The sequence below is a fragment of the Panthera pardus genome, unplaced genomic scaffold (assembly GCF_024362965.1).
Source record: "Panthera pardus isolate Hobbes unplaced genomic scaffold, ASM2436296v1 HiC_scaffold_24, whole genome shotgun sequence".
NCBI classification, from domain to species: Eukaryota; Metazoa; Chordata; class Mammalia; order Carnivora; family Felidae; genus Panthera; species Panthera pardus.
The window spans coordinates 134,805,837-134,830,789 of record NW_026526810.1 but is presented as its reverse complement, the minus strand read 5'-3'; the positions used below and the strand labels follow the sequence as shown (position 1 = coordinate 134,830,789).

The 24,953-nt window shown below is 55.5% G+C and overlaps 2 protein-coding genes, 1 long non-coding RNA gene and 1 other non-coding gene across 4 annotated transcripts; 1 reads left to right on the top strand and 3 right to left on the bottom strand.

The window, feature by feature from the left end:
* Nucleotides 1-1,153: 1,153 nt before the first annotated feature.
* Nucleotides 1,154-24,377, top strand: RTL1 (retrotransposon Gag like 1). Its single transcript, XM_019462275.2, is given in 4 exon segments — nt 1,154-1,928; nt 9,626-9,688; nt 19,290-22,700; nt 22,702-24,377. Coding segments are annotated over 2 exon segments (3,810 nt in total). The 5' UTR covers nt 1,154-1,928; nt 9,626-9,688; nt 19,290-19,374; the 3' UTR covers nt 23,186-24,377.
* Nucleotides 3,483-12,362, bottom strand: LOC128773065 (uncharacterized). Its single transcript, XR_008417337.1, has 3 exons — nt 8,819-12,362; nt 8,570-8,716; nt 3,483-4,954 (listed from the first exon to the last, which is right to left on the bottom strand). It is a non-coding gene; the product is annotated as an uncharacterized LOC128773065 (long non-coding RNA).
* LOC128773360 (small nucleolar RNA SNORD112) lies at nt 5,956-6,032 on the bottom strand. Its single transcript, XR_008417624.1, has one exon. It is a non-coding gene; the product is annotated as a small nucleolar RNA SNORD112 (small nucleolar RNA).
* LOC128772843 (uncharacterized) lies at nt 17,194-19,872 on the bottom strand. Its single transcript, XM_053888742.1, has 2 exons — nt 19,762-19,872; nt 17,194-17,690 (listed from the first exon to the last, which is right to left on the bottom strand). The coding sequence occupies exon 2, from the start codon at nt 17,653-17,655 to the stop codon at nt 17,194-17,196; it is 462 nt and encodes a 153-aa protein (XP_053744717.1). The 5' UTR covers nt 17,656-17,690; nt 19,762-19,872.
* Nucleotides 24,378-24,953: the final 576 nt, after the last annotated feature.

Genomic DNA, 24,953 nt, shown 5'->3' with positions numbered 1-24,953 from the left:
CAAGCACCGCTGGGAGGTGCTTATAACTAATCAATCTATCCCCTGCCCACCCACGCCCCCCCAGCACTCAGCACTGCCTTGCTGAACAGTCTTCGGCAGCAGGGTGTGGTGGGGAGCTTCCGACAGCCTGGGGTTCCATCCGAGCCCGACCTCACACCAGCTGAGAGACGGTGAGTATGGGATTTCACATGTCCCTGCCTCAGTTTCCTCACCAACTGAATGGGGATTACGAGGCTGGTGCTCAGAGTCTTCACTGGGGTGAGTCCTAGGCAGACAGCCCGGCCCCTAGGCAGGGCTCCAAGAAACCTCCACTGTTATCATCCCCCCCTTGATCACTTGATGCATGGTGACTTACTCCCTGTGTCTCTCCCCCACCAGGCTGAGTTTCCAGGACAGGAAGCTGACCGGCACTGCTTGGTGGCCAGCCTCCCCCTCGGGTCTGGGCCTGAGAAGGTAGGTACGCTGTGGTGGTCTGGAGAATGAGTGCATGGGTGGATGGCCGTTTCCCACAGTGTGTGGGATGCCCAGACCCCACTGGGTTTCTGGCTCCCGGAGGCCCCCCACCACTGCCTAAGCTAGCCCTTCTATGCAGCGGCAGGGAAAAGTGTTCCCTCCTGCCTCAGCCTGGGGCCCCCGGTGCAGTTACATACAACGCGAATTCTTGATGCAAGAAATGCAGAAAATGCAATAAATGCGGTTTCTGCCGCCTGCTGCATCTACTGTGAGCTCACAGGCCAGGGGCTGCCTCTGGCTGACATGTTTCGTGCGGTGGAGCCCACAGAGGGGTCTCCGGCAGGCGGGGTTCCCGTCTGTACTCGGGGCAGGGTCTCCCGAAAGGCCAGACGGTTTTCCTCCTCCCGCGCGACTTGTTACATGTGCGCCTCCCTCCCTGGGCCCCGCTGTCTACTCCGTAAGCGTTCGTGAAGTGTCTGATGTGTGCGAGGCCACTCTTATCTCATTCCGTCTCACGGGGAGGGAGCCCCGCTCTGATCTACTTTTCAGGGGAAAGCCGAGGCTCTGAAAAGCAGAGGGAATCGCGTGGTCTCACAGCTAGGAAGCGGGGAGTCCGGCTCGGGCTGGTGTGTCTGTCTCGGGAGCCCCCCAGCCCCACCGCGGCCGCCTGCTGCCGCTGCTGCTGGCTGACCAGGGCCGGCCAGCCGCCAGCGGCTCCTGCAGAAAAGGCAGGGGGTTGCATAGAGAGCGTTCTCCCTGGCAACTAGCAAAGGGGCCATAAAAAACGGAGGGCTCAGACGCCGCTTCACAGAGAGATCCGAGCAGCTGGACTTGGGAGGGGAGACCCGCGCCCTCCCCTGGGCTCTCGGCAGAACAGCAGGGCAAAGGGGCTCCGTCCCAGACCCAAGCGGGGCAGGGGCAGAGGCGCCCGGGACAGGTGTAGACGGCTGTGATCGGGACGGGGACGGGGACCCCAAATCTGATCCCTCGGCGGGTGGGGGGCTTGCTAGTCCGCCCGGAGACGAGAAGGCTGAAGTGAGCTTGCCGCCTTGCAAAGAGCCGAGGGCAGAGGGGGCCAGGGGGCTGTGGCGGAGCGGCGGAGGCAGAGGCAGAAGCAGGGGAGGGCTCGGCAAAGCAGCTCGGTGTGCGAGCCCTGAGCGGGCTGCTCAGGGAGAGAGGGAGCTCCCTGTTACGGGAGGCATCCGAGCAGAGAGAGGCAGGCCGGTACTTGGCCGGGAGGCTGCAGCAAGGCTCCCTGCCCGGGCTGGCAGCCCGCACGTCTAGGCCTCTGAGAAGCTCCTAGAGAGCTAAGTCCCGAGCGGGGCTGGCTGCAGAGGAGGCAGGCTGGGGTCAGAGCAAGGATGCACAGACTTTCCCATGTACCTTGCCCTGAGCTGAATGGCAAAGGCACCGAGATGGCTGGTGGAGCGCTTCTGTCACAATGAGGCAGTGAGGGAGAGGAGCAGAGAATGGGGGTGAGTGCTCGGGGCCAGCGGGGGCGGCGGGGGCGGGGGAGGCGGGGGGCTGTCTCGCAGCCAACTCCCCATCTGGGGGGGGAGCGGGGGGGGGGCCGGGCCGAGCCACCTGGAGTGGCCAAGTGCCCGCCCCAGCTCCCAGGCCCAGAAAGGCTGGCCTGGGTCCTCTCTGGGGCAACAGGCTGGTGCAGCGGGTGGGGGGAGCCTTCCTGCGGGGGAAGTAGGAGGAGGGGGGTCTGGTGAGTGGAGAGGCCGCCCGGTCATGGGAAAAGCAGGGCCCTTTTCTGGAGGCTGGGCCGCAGCCACGGATTCAGCCGGCTGCTGGACCATGACTTGGATGCTCTGGGGACTCGTGAAAGCCCCCTCGCCCGGTGACGGGGCCCAGGGGCCTGCATGTTGATGAATGAGGCCCACGGCGCATCGGGCGCTGGCTCTCCAGGCCCATTCACGGAGGCTCGGTTCCCAGGAACTTTGGGCGGATGGGGCCTTTATCAGGGGACCCCTCCCCAGACGAGGCTCTGTTCTGCAGTTTCTAAAGGAGTTTTCTTGTCTTTGTTTCCAGTGCAGGCACTCAGCGCGCGTGCACGTGTGTGTGTGTGTGCGTGTGTGTGCGTGTGCGTGTGTGTGTGTGTGCGTGTGCGTGTGTGTGTGTGTGTGACAGGCTGGCAGAGGGGCCGGCCGGGTTCCTTGTCTGTGAAATGGCCAGGCTGCCCTAGCTCACCCTCGAGGCGGGGACACGCTTCCACGGGACAGTAGGATTTGGGGAGGGCAGAGACACTGGGGACCCAGGGATGGAGCTCCTGTCACTGCAGCCTAATTGTCCCGCTCCGGATAATCCAATCCAGCCGGGGCACTGTCGGGGTCCCAACAGCTGCTCTGACCCGCCGTGGGGGGGCAGCAGCGTGTTGCTGGTGGAGAGTGAAGGCTGGCTCCCCACAGACAGACAGACTGCCCCCCGCAGCCCCCCTTAGGAGCTGCGAGTTAGCTCTTGGGGAAACTGCTAGTCAGAGCCTGGGGGTTTTGTTGTTATTTTGTCACTGCTCTCGTTTTTTTAATCTATTAAAGGATTGCTTTGAAACTGTCATTCGAAAATGTTGGGTAAAATGGTATTTGCATATGCGTAACTGTCGCTGCGGCATTACATGGGGGAGGGGAGGTAATGCGGGGTGCGGAACAGAAGTCACGCACATGAGAAATTTTGCAAATAAAGGTTTCTGGTCAGGGGTCGCGGGTGGTGCAAGGAAAGAGCTCAGAATTGCACTGGTGTGGGTCTGAAAAGTCACCTAACCCCAATCCCTAACCAGGCAAAGGCCACAGGGCAGCAAACCTCTTAACCCCCCCGATGCTGCAGGGGCTGCAGGGGCGCAGGCAGGCTGGGGAAGGGGCTCCTGCTGAGAGGGAAGCACTATTCCCCTCCCCATTAAAGCTCCAGACACAAAGAGGCGGGCTCCCCTGCTTCTGTCCCTGTCCCTGCCCTTGTGTCCCTGCCCCTGCCTGAGGGGGTGGGGAGGGGGGGTTTCAGCATGAAGCAGGGGTTACGGGGCAGAGGGGTAGCGGGCAGAGGGCAGAGGGGCAGGGACTTAAGCAGCTCCACAAACAGCCCTGGGTGAGCAACTGCAGAGTAAATAAACCAAACGTTCTGGAGAGAGGAGTCTTTGTGCCCCACAGCAGCCGAGGAAGTTCACTTTTGTGTAAAAGGCAACACACGAGCCCGTGCTTGAACTAGGTAAGGCTGCCCTACGCACAAAAACCTCCTTCAGGCTGGGCCCGGCCCAGGGAGCGTTTTCTGTGAAATTCAGGAGAAGTCCGGTTTAGCCAGAAGTTTTTCCAGGAATTATTAACCTCTGGAGACTATAACCACTGTTCCTTCCGAGCCGCCCTTGCCAAAGTCTATAAAACACAAGCCTAAAAAATCTGCCTGAAGAGCAGTCTGACGTTTTATATATATTTATAAAAAAAAGAAAATAAAATAAACTATTGCCAAACTTTTCAGGAGAACCCAATGAAAGGCGGCGGGGGCAGCCCTTCCCCGGCCCCGGGGTGTTGAGAGAGAAAGGCCGGTGTTTCCCTTGGGTGGGGGGTGGGGTCTGCTCTGGGGCCTTTATTCCCTGCTCATACTCTTCCAGCCTTTTTATTTTCCTCTGCGGGTCTCCGGGAGGGAAGGTGAAGCCTTTCAGACGGGCCGAGATGGGAAAAGCTCCTGTTTTCCAGCCGCTACTGCGCTGAGTGATTTATTTCTGCTATTGTCTCACTATGCCTATCGCTACGCGGTGTGTACGTATGCTTTTCCGATCAGGAAACTGAGGCACAGGAATTCTTGGGGCCTTGCCAAGGACATGCACGCCATGTCCGTTCTGTAGCTGGGTTTGTGCTCAAGATGGCCGGCTTCTCAGGGTGGCTCCCACCCACCACCCTGGGGGGGAGAAAAAGAGGACCAAAACCTTGAGCAGCTCGGGGGACATTTGTCCCTCTCACAGGCAGGTGAGGCCCTCTGACCCCAGGGTGATGCGGATCTGGCATCACAGTCCCTCTGCCCCAAAACCTGTGCTCCTCGAACACAACCCTGTCCCTGGAACCCTCACCATCCCCCCAGCCGGTGGCTCTGCTGTCACATATGAAGACTTACCTCCTTCTTAGGTTCTGGGACCAGGCCCCTTTTCCTCTCGCAAGGAGAAGGTCATAAAAGACGCAATCAACCATTGCCAGGCCATGATTATGTCCCCCAAACCCATCAACAGCACACTCGCCCGGGAGATGCCATCATCCCTCACTCACGGACCACGACCCAGGGTTCTGGGGTCCTCGTGGCAGGCATGGAGGGAACCTGGTGTTGCACCCCAGAGGGCAGGACAGAGCAGTCTGGGGCAGTGGGGGGAGGCCTGGGCTCCCAGGCGTGTGTTTGTGGTCTGAAGGCATTCATAGCACTCACCCAGTGTGCAGGGCAGACGGCTCAGTCCTCAGGAGAAAATGGGAGGTCTTTTCAGTCCGGGGAAGTCAGATCCGGGCAACACAGGGGGCCGAGGGCACTGGACAGGGACGAAGGAAAGGGGGGGATTAACACGTGGCTGGTCATGAATTCTAGAAAAATGCAAAAAAAACCTTCTCCTGAACTAGGAAAACATGTCAATGAGGCATTGCCCTTTGGGGGGACTGTACTTTGCTGGACTTTTGAAGGAGGTGTTAGGGGCAGTTCACCATGGGGTGCATTTCAAAGCCTGGTCCTAAGGGCTCAAGAGAAGCTGGTTGAAAGGTCACGGCCAAAGCCCCCAAGTGTAAAAGGCAGGGCCCACACAGACAGGAGCAGTAGCTCAGGCCCGCAGTGTGCCTGCAGGGGTGGGGGTGGACCAGGGGTGAGGGGAGAGGCTGGAAAGCTCCCACCCAGACCCCGAAGGGTCCTACGTGCCAGGCTAAGGCTTTTGGATCACATCCCAGAAGTTCCAGGAAGTCAGAGGGAGGATTTAAAAGCAAGACAGTGACAAGGTCAAAATGGCATTTAAGAAAGATCACACAGTGAAAATAAACTTTGCAAACCATTTAACCCAGCTACCCCACCTCCAAGAAGTTGGGATAAAGGAACAGCCACGGATGTGTTTACAGACCGAGCTATAAAAAAGCTCGTTGCAGGGCTGTTAGCAATAACAAAACGGGAACGGCTCAGGTCCTTTTCAGTGGGCATCGGTTGAGCAAAATTGTATGAATTAAAACTTCGGTTCATGACGTGCTCATTCATTTGTGCAAGGATCACTTTTATTTTATGGATTCACTTTTATTTCTTTGCATAAATAATAGAACAAACACCCATGAGCCTGTGACCCACCCCCACCCCCACCCAAACGACCAGGACTTTGACCAAAGCTTCTATCCGGACACATTCTCCCCCACCCCCCCCTCCCCCGCTGCCCCCCAGCACGTTTACAGCTGGGATTTTGAACAATAGGAGAGGGTCTAATCAACAATGGTGCTTACATACCCCGGAATATTAAACAGCTCTTAAAAAGAATGTAACAGCGGAGACCTATTGTCTTTTAATGGACCTCAGTATTTTGCGCAGAACTGGATTAATCATGATTCTTTGTTCCTAAACACTTCGTCATCATTGGTCCAGGCTTGGCCCTCTTTTATTTTGCTAATTTATGCATCCATATATTCATTTGTGATAATGTCATAAACACTTGTGAGCTGATCCTCAGATCCCGGGCTCAGAAATTACTGACACCTGCCGCCACGCTCCGTCCCCACGGGGTAAGGACCTGGGGCTTTCAGGGCAGCGGTGAGGGGGGTAAAGCAACCCGGGTGCACGCAGATTACAGGGTACTAAGGTGTGTTCTAAGGAACGCTGTGTCGATCTTTATTATCTGCAAGCGGATGCCTGTGTGGAGACAAATGCTAAGCTACGCAGAAGGAAACGGACACTGTGATGTAGTTTGTGTAAAAAATAAACAAAATCATCTATTTCAGAGATCTATTTATATACGTACATAAGTGCTCAGAAAAATATCTGGAGCCGTGCACCTGAAACTGATAACAGTGGTGGGGGGAGAGCGGGGGGTGGGGGGGTCGGAGCTGGGCTGGGCCTGGGCCTGGGCCTGGTGGGGGGGGGGGGCGGGTACGGATGGCTTTAGCTTTTATGTGCAGTATTTAGTTTTTAGTAATGAGTGTATTCATTATCAGTGCATTTCTTGCATAATTAAAATAAACATTTTGTGTGGGGTTTGTTTTGTTTTTTTTTTTTTCCATTTGTTTGTGGGGCTTGGGTGGGGGGAGGGGTTGTTTTCCTTTTTTACAAAAACAAAATGAGCATTTTGGCTGAAGGCCCAGGATCAGGCACTTACCCCCAAAACAAGCTCTGCAGACATGGGGGGGGGGGGGCGGGGATTTATTTTATCTCAAAGATCATTCCGTTTTCGATTTTATATGTTCTCAAGCTGGAGCCCCGGGGCCTCCCGATGGCGTGTCAGTGACATGAGGCCAGCAGGTATGTGCCTGCCGGCTGCGATTTCGCCACCCACAGGCCCCAGATCCTTCCAGAGCCGCCCAGCGGCTGTCTGCAATGCACCCATCGGGGAGGACTTTCCTTTTCGGTCTTTAAGAGGCCCCAAAAGTTAATGCCCTGGCCGGTGTTCTCAGGGATTAGCTAACCGGAATGAGAATTCCAGGAGAATTCGACATGAGATAGGCCTGGGGGAGGAGACGTGCGGGCCTCCGGGGAGCGGCGGCCCCTCGGCTCACATGCGTCAACAGCCGCGCAGCTTGCAGGCAGCCAGCCGGGGCCTTGCCGTGTCCTCTGACAGCGAGATTCCCGTGCAGAACCCACAGCTGCCATGGTCACCCCCCAGCTCTAATCAAGAGGGAGCGAGGCTCAAGGGCACGGGTATTTATTTCTAACCCATCTGCCCCCCTTCTTGTCCTGGGTAGCACATGGCACCGTGGCCTCCCGTCAGAATGCCCTCTCCCCAAGACACCTCGGCTCCTGCTTGCTCGCTAAGCCTCAGACTCAACTCCCCAGGCCCCTCCACAGCTGTCTCGGCTGTCAGAATCCCCGAGCAGGCTCGGGGCTGAGTGTGCGGCAAAACCCATCCTAGTCTCGTCCGCAGATGGAGGGGCCGAGGCTCAGAGGCCTCCCCGCCCAGAACACAAAACTAAGCCAACTTTAAATCCCATCAGTCTGAGCCCTCTGTCCGGTTTCAGCCTGGCCTCCAACTGCACAGAGCCACTAACCCATCCATCGGTTAGAGTCTTCTCGCTAACACAGACAGGGACCTTCTAGAACTTTCCTCCCCCCTGCCAGGCAGAGATCTATTTTCAACCATGACTTTGTGCGGAAGAAATGTGAGCACAGGTTAACCAGCCGTCTGCCAGCTCTTAATCGTCTTTCCTGCACGCGAGGCCCTGCTGTTTATTACATAGTATTTTCTTTTGGCCTGGGTTTGGTCCCGGTGAATACTTTGGGGTATCTGTCATCGTTCTTCAGATAGGAAGTAACTTACGATAAATAAAAATAAAATGCGGTACCCAGGTTGACATCACCTGCATCCACCTCGGGGCCAGGGTAATTCAACACGAAGACATTCACTCCTCCAGGAGGCTACATAAACCCAGGCAATGCCAGTACACGTCATACAGCTGACTCAAGAAAAGGCTCTCCGGATCCCAACACTGACCCCGACCGTCCCTACTCCCCTGGTCTTCCCTCTGGGTTCGATGAAAACGAGGAGGGCTTTCAAAGAGGCCGGGGACAGATGCCCCTCAAGGAAGAGTTCTTTCTATCTGTGTCGAGTGCCTACTATGTGCCAAGCGCTTTCTATTTTTATTCCACCTAAGGTGTCAAGGCAACTTGAAGATGGCTGTCCCCATCCTACAGAAGGAGAGGGGGATTCACCGTCACTTGACCAGGGTCACCCAAGGGAGCCGGCCCTGTCTGGCCCCCAGCAGGCCCCCCGAGCCCCCATCAGAGATGTCCCACTTGTCGGCACCCCTGTGTATCATGGTCAGAGACTTTAACACCTCCATCGATTTCATGTAACAGAGTAACAGCATTATTCTGCGTTTCTCATCATATTCCCATATCAATACGATGTGACCCTGTACTCCTCACTGCCTCTACCTCCCCAGAGTCTTGTATAAAGAGAGGGCGCACATACCTGGTCTGCTGTGGGGTCAGCGTAGGAGGGTCCCATTCCCCTCTGGGCAGGTGTGGTATCCCGAGGGTGCAGGGGCCAGGGCTGGGCCGCACCCTGGCCTCTGGAATCCACTGACTCACTGCCCATCCAGGGGGCAGTGAGCCTCAACTGCAAAATAAAAGGCTCAGGTCAGTTCCATTCTGAGGGGTCCACACATTTGCAAATTGTCCAAATTTACAACTCAGAAAAAATAAATGCATTTTTTCAGACCTTTCGATTCGATCCTGGGCCAGGCATCTGCTCCCTTTCTGGGGGAAAAGCTGTCTCACCTCCAGCCACCTGGGAGGGGGGAAAAGAGACTGCTCACAGAGTTCAGCCCGCCTCTCGGAGCCCCCCTCTCGGAGACGCCGCCTCGGGCCTCACCTGCTGCCTGCAGCCCTACTGTGTGCCAAGGGAGGGTGGGATGGCATAGCAAGCACACACTGGCACCAGGGGCAGGACAGAACACCACGGGGGCCCCCATGGGCGGGGCCCCAGGTGAGGGAAGGGCCAGCAGCCTGGGCAGATGCTACTTACAAGAGTCTTTCTCAGGGTCACACAAGGGACCCAGACCCCAGACTCACATCAACTCTCATGTGCATTTGCCGAGAGCCAACTGGGGGTCTGACAAGAACAGGGGTCTTGCCAAGAGCTCGGGAGTCCAGGGGGAGAGCTGAGCACGAGCACCAGTGTGGACTCGGTAGCTTGTGCGTCCATGGGAGGTGCGACCTCAGGCAGACCCAGCTGGAGAATGAGGTCAGGCCTGTGAACGATTCGAGATTTGCCCCCGAGCCTCAGGTTCCTCTTCTGGAAAACGGGGACAATAAAAGTAACACCTTCACAGGCTGTCTGGCACATAGTAAGTACTCAAGACGTAGGACGGACGTAGCCGAACGTAGGAATGGGACACAGGCCTGGGAGAGAAGCAGGAAGGCAGGCTGTGGAGCGGGCTGGGGTTAGAACAGGGAAACGTGCACGCACGTCCCAAGGCCTGGACTTTCACGATTAAAGAAATAAATGTATCCAATTACTTTGTAGAAAGAAGACAGATTCCAGTCGACAAGGCGACAGGATCAGAGCTGCTGAACACCTGCATCAAAGGTAAGACTTGGGATGGAGGTACCATGCTGACCTCCCCCCGGCGGTGGAGGGGGGGCGCTTGTTGGTGGGGTGGGGGGCGCTGTGCTGGGCAATACATGGGACAGGGGTTTGGCCGGCCGGCACTCAGGAACAAAGGTCAAAGGGATCGTTTGTCTGCAGGAAAAAAAACATGACATGGGGGACTAGGTACCTCGCTCAAACACCCGAGTGGCTATAATTAGTAGGTCCAAGGCCAGCTGTCCTGTCCCTCTGCCGACAACCGAATTAGCCAAAACGAGTTGGCAATGACCACGTGACCTTTTCAGGGCGATGGGGGCAGACACCGAGGCCCCCCTCTGGTCTGGCCTCCCGTCGGGTCACGAGGCTGAGCATACAGATACCGTGGAACGAAAACAGGCTCTCTGGCCGAGGTTCCCTCGGGGTCCCCAAGCGGCCACTGTCCACCCCCGACCCAGGGCACGCGTTCCTGCTTTCTCCTTCCACGGTGGAAACGGGAACACCTGACTTTCCACACCGTCTCTTCCTTCCTGACCTGGGCTCTCTCAGTGCGGGGCAATGGGAACTCTGTCCCGGGCCAGGCGGCGAGGATCGTGCCCGACACAGAGCAGACGCCGGGGACACATCGGTTTCGATAAATGAATTCTAACTGCCCCCGTCTGGACGGCACTCGCCTCCACCTGTGCCCAGCCCACCCCTCGCTAGCTTCCCTCATCAGCCGGCTGCGGCCGGGACGCTCCGTGGTCTCGCTCCCGATGCCACGGCCACTGCTAATTAGAGCTCCGGGGCAAGTCACTTCGGCCCTGGGGCTCCGGCACACTCGCTTGCCTCATGGCGCGAGTGTGGAAATTAAAGCTGACCCAGGCGTGAAAATGTCCTCTGAGGGCTGACCGTCCAATTACAACAGGTGTCCCAAGAGTCCTCATGATAATCCCAGGCCTTTCCTTGTCGGGAGTGTCTCCCAGCTTACAAGGGGCCCATCTCCCCTGGGGAAGGAGTCCGCCTCCCACTCTGGCCCTATTTCCACTTGCACCGAGGCCAAGCCCCCCTCATCTCCCTCCAAGTCCTCACCCCCCTTCTCCAAGAACCCTCTGCCCCGAGGCCTACAGCTCCTGGCCCGTCCACACCAGGCACAGAGGGACCCAAAGAGATCCCACTGAAACCGCCCCGCTCCTCCAGCTCCAAGGTCAGACAGGATAAACCACAGACAGGACCAGCCAGGCTGTGCTCCCAGGCACGACTTGTATGCGGGGACCTCTCTTTAAATGAGATAGTATGAGGATCCCCAATTTCTAACACTATCTTTAAATAGTAATGAGGACCCCCCAGCTTCCGGAATTGAGTCAGGGTGGGGTCGCTGAGCTCTACCTGCTCAGCCAACCCCCTCTTCTTACCGCTGCTCCCCAGGTCACCCCTCAGGCACCTCCCAGGACCCCCGAGCTATAGGAACAGAGTGAGAACACCCCCTGCCCAAGCCCTCCTTGCAATTCTGGGTAAACTGAGGGCCCAGAAAGAGAAGGTCACACTCAAAGTGAGCGTGGGTCCCAGGCGGGCAGCTGGCACCAGCTCCTTCCTCTGCCCGCTTGCCTTGAAAGGCAAGCGTGGCCTGGGGAGCAGCTGATTGGTCTGGCCCGTTTGGGCAACCGAAGGAAGAAGGACACTCTCATGGGTGACCCCTCTCCCGGTCCCTCCCAGGATTATTCTGGGCAGAGTGATCCAGCTAGCTGCCCCCTGGAGCTGCCAGTCAAGCGAGGAGGCAGCGGGGAGGAGGGAGGGCTGACAGGGAATCGACCACCCGCCTACTGCTAAGTCGGGGGCGCCGCCCCTCGCCTCGATGGGGACCCACACACAGCGGTTTGGGGCTGGAGAAGCCCTGGGGCGACCCCCAGCTCTGCAGTAACTCCATGTCTGTCCCGAGTCACGGCCACTCCCCTCCCAGAGACTGTTTTCCCAGTGACATGAGGCCCAGTGCCCAGGTGAAGAGAGGGAAGAAAAACCAGAGCTGGCTGCTCTCGGTCAAGATGAGAAGGGTCTCCCAGCTGTAGGGCCCAGGTGGTCTTAATCCACAAGGCAGGGGGTGAAGAGGCAAACAGGGGTCCACAGGGGTCCACAGGACCCAGGACCCACCCAAGGTCCTCATGGGGCTCTCGGGGAGCCACCTCGGAGTCCCAACTGGCAAGCAGAGTGGGGAGAGTGACCTCACCACTGGTCTACACCAGGAGACCAAGGAGTCCCGGCCCTGGCGTAACAAGGGCACATCTTGACCTCGATGTTAGTTTAACACAGTAATCACTACCAACCTGCAGCCCTGCTGGTGTCCCTGCGTGCCCACCCCCCGTCATGATGCTCAGCAGGTCTAGGGCAATGGAGAGAGTAAACGGGGGAGGGGGGCATTTATTTCAAGGGGACCTAGCCCTCAAGACCTGGTGGCTGTGTCCCTCAAACCCAAGTGGCTCCGAGGACAGCCTGGAGGCGGGCCAAGACAGGCCAGGATCCTCACCTGGCCCCAGCCCTAACGACCATTCTGGCAACCCAGAAGGCCAAGGCTACAGGGGTCAGTGCTGGTGTCTGAGAGGGAGGAAAGAAAGGGGAGCACATGTCAGAGGACCCCCCCCCCCGTGGTCCCTCGTTTCCCCTCTGCCCTCCCGTCTCCTCTTTCTAGGCTCTCCACCTTCCTCCTCAGCAACTCGGGCTGCACACCCCCTCCCTGTCCTCACCTCTCCCCCGATCCCCGCCCCAGGCTCAACTCTGCTCCTAAATACCCCACCATCTCCTCTTCCAAGCTCTATTTTTAAAATCAGATTTCCTTTACTGTACAAGTGAGCTGACACGAGGAGGTATTCGCGGAGGGATTGGCCCCCCCCCGCCACCCCCCCCACACCCAACCCTTCATAGACTCACGCTGGCGGCCTTGACCCAATGGGCCACTTGCTCAGCAGCAAGCAGGGAGCTGACCTGGCCGAGAAGGCTCTGGGCACTGAAGGTGGTGAGGCCGGGGTGTCTGTCTATGAGTGTCGGGGGGAAGAGGGTCCGACTCAAAGACCTCAAGGGTGCTTCTGACCCAGACCAGGTGCACTAAATCCTGAGTTTTATTTATTTTTAATTCTTTTTTTTTTTTTTTGCTAAGGTGGGAAATGCCAGATCAGTAGATATTTCTTCAAGAAATTGTCTTGAGGTCTGAGACCTCAGCATTTATCGAGCTACATTTGTCAGACCAATACTATTACCTCTGGAGAGCCCAGAGAAGAGATAGGGCAGCCTCTGGGCTCTCCACCTACAGCAGATGGACATTTGGAGGGCAGGAGTCAGAAGGAAGCCCGTAGCCACCTTAGAAAGCCAGACGTGGGGGGGGGGGGGGGCGCAGAGGCACCCCCGCTTTGCAAAACGATGCCCCAACAATGCCCAAAGTCCTCCCCAAGGGACAGGCAGCTGAGCCCAGCGGAGCCTCGAAGGAGACACCCGCCAGCAGTAGAGGGAGATCCCTGATCTTGGCCCCCCAGGACCCTGCACTCACCTCCAGTGCGACATCTGACATGAGGGTGTGGTCCTTTTCTCCTTGCTAGGGGGGCGTTCTGCAAGGCAAGATTGTTTCCAATTCTTCCAGTCGGGGAGCGCACACAGTGCCTGGCCCAGAAAAAAGAATCGGGACATGTTGCTGTAATGAATTAATGAAATGTAGACAGAGGGACTAGCTTAACAACATAAAAAGAGCCAGGACTCTAAAATTAAGATGAGTTTAGAGGCAGGAAGGAAGAAACCCGGTCTTTGAGGAGTAAAGTGTGAAAGGAGCAAAGAACTGCATCTAGAAATTGGGGAGGGTGAAAATTGTTGCTTTCGTGCAAAGGAGCTGAAGCTTTATTTTCTAAGCACTTGAAGAGCAAGTGTAAAGATTTTCTTAATGCAACAAATATCTGGTCCAATTTTCGTTTCATGCTCAGGCATTTGGATTTTATGCCTTAGACGTGAAATTCGCAAGGTTTTACAAACACCGTGATTGAAGATACTGAGATGTTGATATATGTTGTTAGTGATGAAAATAGAGGAAAAGATTTTAAGCGGGATTCTAGGAATAGATGTGGCGTGGGGGAGGGGGGGGGTCTTTATTTTGAGGAGTGACTAGAACCAGTTTTTATATCATGCTAAGGAGTCTGGATTCTTGCCAAAGGGTCTTAAGAAATGTGATGGTGAGATTTTTGCTTGTGGAAGATAAATCTGCAGGAAAAAATGTATTTTAAGGCTAACAGCTTTGGACTTTGTAACACAGGGAACATTGAAAAACTGTAAATACAAAAGCAACAGCCACGAATTTAAGTATCCTGCAAAAACCTTTGCACTTTATATCTCGAGGGGTGCCAATGTCTGGCTTTCAGAGGTTTGACGGATGTCAACACCAAAACTGAAAAACTCCAATCGTAAGAGTTATATGATCAACGCTGGGAACACGCAGAGAAATTTGAAATTTATTTTGAGGCTCTAACTTGAGTTCTGTCCATGCCTAGAAATTTGATTTTAGCCAATGAAAAGTTCTTAGAGAGTGACATGGGAAGAGTTTCCTGTGGTTGATAAATACTATGCAGAGAAATTACAAAATAAAATTCACATTCTGTGCTAAGAATTTGGACTTTTATTCCATAATTTCACAATTAAGAGACACTGTTAAGATTTTAAGAAGGAATTACAGGATCAAATTTTATATGCCGTGCTAGGAAGTGTGAACTTTATTTTAAGGGATGACAAGATCGAATTTTTATATCATGCTAATAAGTTTGGATTTAAGCCAATGAAGGGTTCACAGGAATGACGGGATGAGATTTGGGTTTTTTTTATAGACCAGTCTGCAGATAAATTACATGGTAAAATGTTGCATTTTATGTTAAGTAGTTGGGACGTTATGTTACGGGCAATGCAGAAACCTTGGAACGTCTTAAATTGGGAGTTACATGATCAAACTTATGCATTTTGGCGGAGCTAGAAGACTGGGTTTTTATGGTACAGATAATATGATCAGATTTTTATAACATGCCAAGGAGATGTGATTTTATGTGAGAGCATTTCATCTTGGGGAGGGATATGATCTCATTTTTGAACCCTCATGCAGAGGCGGCTGGATTTTAGCCAGTAAAGGGTTTTAAGGAGTGACTGATGAGAGTTTCGTCTGCGGGGGAATTAGCGGGTCAAATGTATTTTATGCTAAGGTGTCTGGATTTGATGAACCAGATAAAGAGCTTGCATGGGCAGCTCAGAGAAGGTACCCCTCGGCCCAAGTGCGCCCCATCTGCACTTTATGCTGAACCAACCGGATCATTTATAGCAAGTTAGTATAGACGCGGGGCAGGTCTTAGGCAGAGGTTCTATGACTGAGTTTACATACCACGCTGAGGAGTTTGGACCTATTTTGAGGAACGACGGGAATACATATTTGTGCTGTGCTAAGGAATTTGGATTTGGGCCATTAAGAGATTTTAAGAGAGTGACATGCTAAGATTTCTGTGTTTGAGAAGAGTAGTCTGCAGACATCAGAGAGCAATATGTGTATATTTTGCTAAGGAGTTTAGATCTTATCTCATAGGTGATTAAGCGATCTTATAAGGCATTAAGCATAAATTACAAGACCAAATTCGTGTACCTTGCAAGGAAGTGCGACCTTTTATTTTGAGGAATGACACGGTCAACTTTTTATATAATGCTTAGAGGCTTGGAATTAAGCCAGTAAACTTCAAAACTAAGTTTAAGAAGTGGCCTGGAAAGATTTGGGGATTTATATCCATCAGTTTGCAGATACATTACACGGTAAAACTTTTTATTTTATGCTAAATGATTGGAACTTGATATCAGAAGCAATGAAAACAAACTTTCGTAAGTTTGAATAGAGCAGTTACGGGACAACTTTTATGTATCCTGACAAAAGTTTGACCTTTGATGCTAAAGCATATGAAGATCAGGTTTTTGTAACATGCCAAGGGTATTAGATTTTAGATTGAAAACAAGAAAGGTGAATGATTTAATCAGTTATATCATCAAATCTGTAAATATGTTAAGACGTATGGACTTATATTAAAAGGGGCAGAATTGGGGCGCCTGGGTGGCTCGGTCGGTTAAGCGTCCGACTTCGGCTCAGGTCACGATCTCGCGGTCCGTGAGTTCGAGCCCCGCGTCGGGCTCTGTGCTGACGGCTCAGAGACTGGAGCCTGTTTCAGATTCTGTGTCTCTCTCTCTGCCCCTCCCCCGTTCATGCTCTGTCTCTCTCTGTCTCAAAAATAAATAAACGTTAAAAAAAATTTAAAAAAAAAAAAGGGGGGGGGCAGAATCTAAGAGCGCCTGAGTGGCTCAGTCGGTTAAGTGTCTGACTTTGGCTCAGGTCACCATCTCACCGTTCATGAGTTCAAGCCCCGCCTCAGGCTCCGTGCTGACAGCTTGGAGCCTGGAGGCTGCTTGGGATTCTGTGTCTCCCTCTCTCTCTGCCCCGCCCTCCTTGTGTTCTGTCTCTCTCTCAAAAATAAGTAAACATAAAAAAAAAAAATTTTTTTAAGGGTATAATCTAGTTTTTAAATTATCTGGCTAAGGAGTTTACATTTTAACCAATATAGGGTCTTAAAGATTTTAAGAGACATATTGAGATTTTATATTTAAAATTGTAAACAGTAAAGAGTCTTTAAAGTTTTAAGAGCGATATAGATTTTATATTTGAAAATTTTAATTTTAGCCAATTTAAATTTTTCAATTTTAAGATTTAACTTTAAGCCAACTTAAATTTTTAAGTTTTTAAAAATTTTTTTTTAATGTTTATTCATTTTTGACAGAGAAGAGAGAGAGAGACTGAGTGTGAGTAGGGGAGGGGCAGAGAGAGAGGGAGACACAGAATCCCAAGCAGGCTCCAGGCTCTGAGACATCAGCACAGAGCCGGACACAGCCCTCGAACCCATGAATGGTGAGATCATGACCTGAGCCAAAGTCAGACACCCAACCGACTGAGCCACCCAGGTGCCCCTAAAATTTTGTTTGAAAGTTTAGCCAATAAAATGTTTTTAAAGTTTTAAGACCTATACAGGTTTCATGTTTAAAATTTTAAATTTTTGCCAACTTAAATTTTTCAATTTTAAATTTTATCCAATAAAGGGTTTTAAGGGTTTTAAGAGAGATAGATTTCATTTTAAATTTTAATTTAAAATTTTAGCCAACACATTTTAAATGTTAGCCAATAAAGGGTTTCAACAGTTTTAAGACATGCACAGATTTTATATCTGAAATTTTAAATTTTAGCCAACTCAAATTTTTCCATTTTAAAATTTAAATTTCAGCCAATTCAAATTTTCAAGTTTTAAGTTTTGGCCAATAAAGGGTTTTAAGAGATGTAAGGAGATTTTGATTTCTAATAGATGAGTCTGCAGATGAATTAGTCAAATTTTGTATTTCAATCAGAACTTTACATTAGGAACTTGGAATCGTACTTTATAGCAAATGCCTTATAGGACTTCAACGAGGACAAATGAGTTAATGTAGGTACTGTGCTATGTATATATTGTGGCATTGGTGATGGTGATGATGGCGATGGTGACAATGGCGATGGTGATGGTGATAGTGACGATGGTGATGATGGCAATGGTGACAATGGCGATGGTGACAATGGTGATGGTGACGATGGCGACAATGGCGATGGTGATGGTGTTGGTGACAATGGCGATGGTGCCGATGGCAATGGTGATGGTGGCGATGGTGATGATGGCGATGGTGACGATGGCGATGGTGACAATGGCGATGGTGATGGTGGCAATGGTGACAACGGCGATGGTGACGGTGGTGATGGTGACGATGGCGATGGTGACGATGGCAATGGTGACAATGGTGATGGTGACGGTGACAATGGCGATGGTGACGATGGTGACGGCGGCGATGGTGACAATGGCGATGGTTATGATGGTGACGGTGAAGATGTCAATGGTGACGCGATGATGACGATGGTGATTATACATAACTGGTGCATCATGGTAAAAAATGTAATCTCTACCTTGAGGAATGACATGTGCAGAATTTATTATTCTAAGGCCTTTACATTTTAGCCAAAAAATGATTTTGGTGAATTTCTGTGTCAGGAATTTTTACGCTAAAAGGTTTGGATTTCATATTGTGAACAGTAAATAAACAACAAAACCTTTTAATCAGAGGCTCTGCAGGATCGAATTTAACAGTCACGCTAACAAGAACGTACTTAATTTTGAGAAACAGCAGATCAGAATCGCGTATCTTGTAGGGAAGTTTGGATTTTAGCCAATGAGGGAATGCTTTTTTTTTTTTTTTCCTAATAGATGGGCCCCGTGGCTAAGAAGGAAACTGACAAGTAACAAAAGGTGTTAAATGTAGACAGAGTGGTAACCACAGAACTAATCTTTCGGATAACCAGAATTCAATTTGCTCTCCCAGCGGAGAAGAAATGTGCAAATAACCCCAAACCAAAACATCGCTTTAAATTCAGCCTCAGCCCACTAAAACCACCCATGACTCAACTTTCAAAATTCCCTTCCAAGACAATTAGAGGTCAGAGACACCTCATGCCCTTCCCTGTCCCACCCCTTACTCACTACCCCAGCTCTACTAGAGACACCGAGGTGGGGGGGGGGGGGGTGATGGGGAGGGTGGTCTGCTAGAGGGAAAAACCAGCCTGCCTGGGAAGACCGGAGGGGCATGTACACATGTCTGCACACGCAGAATTGATCCCTGAACCCCCCTCCCACAGAGAGGCTGATCTTGGGAAAGTGGCAGTTTTAGGAGGGGCGGGGACAGGATCTGCAGATCTCCCTGACAGCTCAGAGATGCGGACATTGGAAACTGAATAAAGAGTAAGAGAAATCAGCCAAACATCTGAGTTAGAACCCAGTCACACGCGTGCAAGTCTCTGGCGCACAGTAGGGTTTTTGTAGACGTGTACGGGGAAGAAATGAAAGCCAACTGTCTCTATCTGCCCTTCCCCCAGCACCAGCCCAATATCTACTGTGAATCTGAGGGAGGAAGTGAGAGCTATTTTTGGCTGCTGACCCAACTGATGGGATTGGGGCCAACCTGCCCATTTCCACCCACCCCCCCTTCCCCTGACCTTGTTAAACAGTTGGCACCAGCTAGCTAGAGATTCCCACCTCACAACCGGGGGGGGGGGGGGGGGGGCCCGGGCTTGCTCCGGGATGGCACTGACATATGACCTCTGTAACTTCTGGGTGACCAGAGAAGGGAGGGAGGGTTGACCAGGCACGTATGCCAGGGGCAGATGAAGCGGCCAGCGCATCCTGCCAGGTTGCCTGCCTGCCACGGCGGCCGCTCTGGGCCTACCGCTTCACAGAATTTATGGGCTGTGAATTTCTCACAGCCGTGGGGGGGAAGCAGGCGGGCCAGATAGGCCCAGTAAGCCTAGGAGACTAGGGAGGAGGTCAGGGGCGGACAGATATTCTCTCCCTGGGGCTCCCTAAGTTGGGCATGGGAGGCTCTCCCCAGTTTCTCTCTGTTCTGATGAGCCGGGCATCTGATTTGGCCCAGAGAACCTAACCTTGACCCCGTGAGTCCCTAAACAGCTGCCTTTACTACCCCCCCACCCCCACCCCACGCCTCCCACTCCCAGGTTCTGATCGCTGCGGTCCCAGTCGCTGACCGGACGCGTCACAACCTTACCAGTCTTCAGAGAACACTCCTTTCCATCCGACGAAATGATAGAACCCTCTGAAGACTCATTTGAGACGATGATGGAGCGTAAGAATCCATCATCAAAACAAATGGAGTCCTCCGAGGGCTCATCCAACACCACCGTGGAGACATCAGGCAGCGGCTCGAGGGAGGCGGAGGGGCCGGCCAGGGGCCCGGCCCAAGAAATGAAAGAGCTGCCCATTGATCTCCGCCAAGACATGGAGGGGCCATCCAGTGGCCCACGTAGGGAAATAAAGGATCCACCCAATGACCTACTCCAAGACCTGGAGGAGTCACGCAATGGTTCACATCAGCAAGTGGGGGATCCATCCAGCGAGGCACCTGGCGGGATGGAAGGAGCATCAGACGACCCACGGGGAGCCCGAGACGAGGAAGCCGACGACACTGACCTGGCCAGCACGAGAGAGGAGGGGCGCCTGGAGGAGGATTCCGAGACCTCGGAGTTCATGGCCACGGTGAGATCCATCATCTCGCTGTACCTCCGCATGCAAGACCTCAGAGAGCAACAGAGAGTGGCGGAAGAGATCTTGATGAAAGGAATCCACGCAGGCCAACTGCCCGTCCCGTCCCGCTTCTCTGGCGATCGCAGGGAATACCACGAGTTCATCGTGCTCTGCCAGCTGATCCTGCAGAGCTACCCGAGAATGTTCTGCAACGACCGGCTGCGAGTGGGGTACGTCATCTGCCACCTCTCGGGCATGGCCTTAGAGTGGGCCACAGCGCTGGTGCAAGAAGGCAGCCCCCTGATCGACGACTTCCCGGCCTTCCTAGAGGCCATGTCAGGTATGTTCGAGTACCGACAGGCACTGCGTGTGGCGGAAGACGCCATGTTCAACATCAGGCAGGGCACTCGCACCGCCACGGAGTACATCAACGAGTTCCAGGGCCTGGTACCCACCTTGGGCTGGTCGGATGAGGTCCTGCAAGCCCACCTGTGCCAGGGGCTCAACGAGGAGATCCGGCACCATCTGTTCAGGGTCCCTCAGCCGGACTCGCTGGACAGCCTGATTGTGCTCGTCCTGCAGATCGAAGAGAAGCTGGCAGAGAGGAGGGCAATGCTCAGGCTGCCCCCAGAGGCCCGCCCGCGGAACCTGACCTGGGTCGACTCACCTGCCCCAGAGAGGTGGATGGTGAGCAGCTGGCTGTCCCGTGACCGCCGCCCCGTCATCAGCCGCGACCATCTCTTCATGCTGCTCCTGATCAGAGTGAACCCCTACCACAGTGTCGCGGTTCAGGCCCTGGTGGACTCGGGGGCAGGCGGCAACTACATGGATGAGAGGTTCGCCCAAGAGCACTACGTCGAGCTCTACGAGAAGCCCTATCCGCAGATGGTCCAAAGCGTGGACGGCTCCCTGGTCGGCAACGAACCTGTCTGGCTCCACACGGAGCCCCTGGTGTGCATTCACCAGAACCACCAGGAGCCCATCGAATTCGACATCGTTCCGTCCCCCAACTTCTCCGTGATACTAGGCGTCAACTGGCTCAGGACCCACAGCCCCGAAGTCGACTGGATCAAAGGCCGCTGCACCTTCCACTCTCCCTACTGTCTGCAGAAGTGCTTCCGCCCGCCCCCGCCATGCATCGCGCTGGAAAGGCATGCCATAAGCCTGCTGCCCGGACTGCCGCCCCTGTACTCCGACCTGGCCGACGTGTTTAACCCGAAGGAAGCAGATGATGAGACTTCCGACCAGCCAAGCTCAGACGGATCCGATGATCTTTCTGAATCAGAGCCCTCTGAGCTTCAGCAGGCTGGAGACAGTGATCACAGCGAGACCTTTTACGAATGTCCTTCCATCGCGCCGTGGGAACCTGTGGGTGCCAGGGTGCAAGAAAGTGCCAGGCCGCGGGATGAATACTGGGACCCGCAGGACATGCTGACCAACAGACAGGACTACGTACAGATGATCCCAGAACTGTTCGACCAGTTACACGGAGCGACATGGTTCACAAAGCTGGAGCTGCGGGGCACCATCGTGGAGGAAAGCGCGAGCATTCGCCAAGCGGAAGATGTATGGAGAACGGCGTTTGGGTTCGAGCCTCAAGAGACAGAGAGTTACCAGCCCTTCCCGCTATCCTCAGACCCTACCATCCCGCAGGACGTGGTCCACTTTATCCTAAAGGACATGCTAGGCTACTTCGTGCTCTCCTACGGGCAGGACGTCCTGATCTACTCCATGAGCCAGGAGGAGCACTTCCAACACGTGCGACAAGTCCTGGTGCGTTTCCGCCACCACCGCGTCTACTGCTCCCTGGACAGAAGCCAGTTCCACCGACACACCGTCGAGTTCCTGGGGTTCGTCATAACCCCCAAAGGGGTGAAGCTAAACAAGAGGATTGTGACCACCGTGACAGGCTACCCCACCCCTGGCTCTAAGAAGTCCCTGCAACACCTGATCGAATTCATCTTCCCCTACCGGCACTTTGTGGAGCGCTTCACCAGCATCGCGGAGCCGCTGGCCCGGCAGCTGCTGACCAGCGACGCGTTCTCCTGGGGGGACGAGGAGCAGGAGGCCTTCGAGTGCCTGAAGCGGGCTTTCCGCAAGGCGCCCCTCCTGCACCACCCCAAGCCGCAGAACCCCTTCTACTTGGAAACGGGAGCCACCAAGACGGCTCTGCACGCCTCCCTCGTCCAAATAGACGACCAAACCGGCAAGAGGGTCTCCTGCGCCTTCTACTCGCGCAACATCTCGGCTATCGAAGTGGCCTACTCTCAACTGGAGATGAAGATCCTTCCAATAAGGGCTGCCTTCACGGTATGGTGCCGCTACCTGGAGAACACCGAGGAGCCCATCATGATCCTTCTCAACACAGAGGATCTAGCCTCTCTGAATAATGACAGGCTCACCGTACTTCTCCCCGGCCACTGGGTCTTCTTCTTCTCACACTTCCACTTCGACGTCATGGAGCGCCCCGAGCAAGACGGGGGCCGGCCTCTGCCGCCCGCGAGAAACCTCAACCGACGGCCTTTCCGGCGCAACACCGCCGCCCGGGCAAGGCCGCCGTTCGCGACGGGGGGCGCCCCCCGGGAGCAGTCGCTAGACTCCGGGGAGGAGGAGGAGGAGGAGGAGGAGGAGGAGGAGGAGGAGAACGAAGACGCACCTAAGCAGGACGCGCCGACCGGGCGGAACCTGCAGCAAGAGTTCCTGGCCCTGATACCCATCGACCAAATCCTCAACAGCTTCCTCGCCCACTTCAGCGTGGCCCAGATCAGGGCGGTCCTTCTGCATTTCTTCCGCGGCCTCCTGTTCTGGAAGGACACCCTGGCCGTGGCGGCCCTCCTCGTGCTGCTGAGGCTGAAGCGCCGCCTCTCCCCGCGGCCCGCCCCCCCCGGCGCTGGCCCGGCCGCCCAGGCGCTGGCTGCGCCTCGGCCAGGCCGCGGCCCTCTTCGCGGACAGTGGCATCGCCATCGCCGCGGCTCAGCTCCTCGCCCAGGTGCCCCGCCCCGTGGGCACCAGCGCCGTCCCGGCCGAGGAGCTGGGCGGGCTGCTCCCGGGCCCCCAGCGGGCCCTGCGCCCCCTGACCCTCCGGGGCCTGCGGTTCGCGCCCGGCTTCTGGCTGATGCTGTGCGAGTCCTTCGGGGTCAGAGCCGGCCCCCCGGGGGGCGCCCGCCCCCTCCCGGGAGGGCCCCGCCGCCTGGAAATGCACGTCGGCGATGAGGATGTCGTCTCGCGAGAAGCCCTGCAAGACGACCTGCAACGTTACCGTCAGTGTGGCCTGCATGACGGCCTGCAAGACACCTCGCAGGACGAGCCGGAGAGCGACGTGCGCGAGGCGGCCCTGCGGCCCCCGCCGACACCTGCCCGCGCCCTCTGAGGTCCTCGCCTTCCTGAGCCGACAGCTGCCCCGGGCCCTCGGCGGCGCCGGCGGGCGGCCCACCCCCCTGGGCCAGGAGCAGGCGGCCAGGGCCCTGATCCGCTTTCTGACCGCCGTCTACACGCCGGCGGGCCAGCCCCCGGAGGGCGTGAGGCTGGAGGAGCCACCGGCTGGCGAGGACGACGCGAGCCCCGAGTGAAGCCCTCCGCTCCTCCGCCCCGCGCCCGACCACCACCACCGAGTCTCCTTCCAGCCTTCCCCGTGCCTCGGCCTGCTTCGCTCGCACCCGGCGACGGCCCCCGCCCCACTCCTGCCACTCCTGACCCAAGGGGAACCCCCTCGAGAAGGGCAAACATTTCGAGAAGGGCGGCGGCGTCTGTGGCAACAGCAACGGGCTATCCGACCATCAGAGACCCAGAGAGCCGGCTCAGGGCCACACAACCACAGTCCCGTCTGAACTGCCCGGGGTCCCAGGCTTGCAGCCCGGAGTGACGTCAATGAGGGAGACAGCAGTGGTGAGCAGATGACCCCATGACCCAAGGCCAGGTGAAGACTCAGGCACAGCAGACGCAGCCAAGCAAGCAGGGGCCGGGGACCCGCGCCCCCCCCAGAGTGACGAGTGGCCACCATGAGCCACCCTGGGACACTGACCTCGGGGGCTCCACTGACTTCTTCTCCCTCCGCCGCCGGTGCCGCTGCTCCCCTGGGCCCCCATCCCCCCGCCCCCCGCCCCCCACCCGCGCTCACACCTCGTGGAGCGCCGTGGCACCTCCCTCGCCCACCCCGCTGCAAAGCCAGCCCACCCCCCTGCAAAGCCAGCCCACCCTCCACCCTCCGGTTCAGCTCCCTTGACGCTGACTCTGCCTGGCCCTGAGCTCTGTCCTTACCTGGACGGTTCCTCTCCACAGAACGTCCGACGTACCAGTACTCACCGAACTTGCGTCCTCGAGAGTCCCCGGGACTCCCAGGACACCGAGGGGGCGACCTCACTTGGTGGGGCTCCCTCTCCCCTCCCGGCGCCGACAGCACAGGGGCCCGGAGGTCCACGGCGTGTGGGGGGGGGGGGGGGCGCCAAGAGAGACTGAGGAAGGCCCCAACCAGCCAGCGGACTGTGCTAAGCCAGCTCCTACCAGACCGCCGCTCTCTGCCACGGGGAGGAGACCCCCCCCCCCGCCACCTTCCCACCCCTAAAATAAAGCAAAATAAAAGATTATCTGACTCTGTGGTTTGTTCTGAAGGTGGAGGACAGGTAGGGCAGGATGGAGGAGGGGGACAAGTGGAAAGGGGGAGTCTGGCCCTCCCCCAAAACAGGCCCCACCACATGCCAGGAGCACAAGCTGGGATGGGGGTGGGACCCCGGGAGCTGCCTCCCCCTGGGGGTGGAGTCTCATCTCCTGCCTGGGCCTTTCTGCCTACATGAGACCACTCTCAGTGGAGGCCAAGGTCACAGTGCCCTGGAAGTGGCATAATGGCTATTGGGGGAAAGGGCAGGGCGGGGGGGGGGGGGGCACTGCCCTGGGAAGGGGAGGGGGCTCCAGGGGGAACGCAGAAGGGAGGACGGCACTCACTCACTCATTCAGCCCACAGTCCCACACACCCTGCCTGGCCTCAGCTCCCCATCCAGCGGCAGCCTCTGACCCCCAAGAACAGAGCTGCCCCCACCTTCCACACCGGGCAGCTGGGGCGTGGTGGAAAAAACTGGGACCACCCCCTGCATGGCCTGGACCCTCACCTGTCATGCCATGCACCCCTCCCGCCAGGTCGGGAT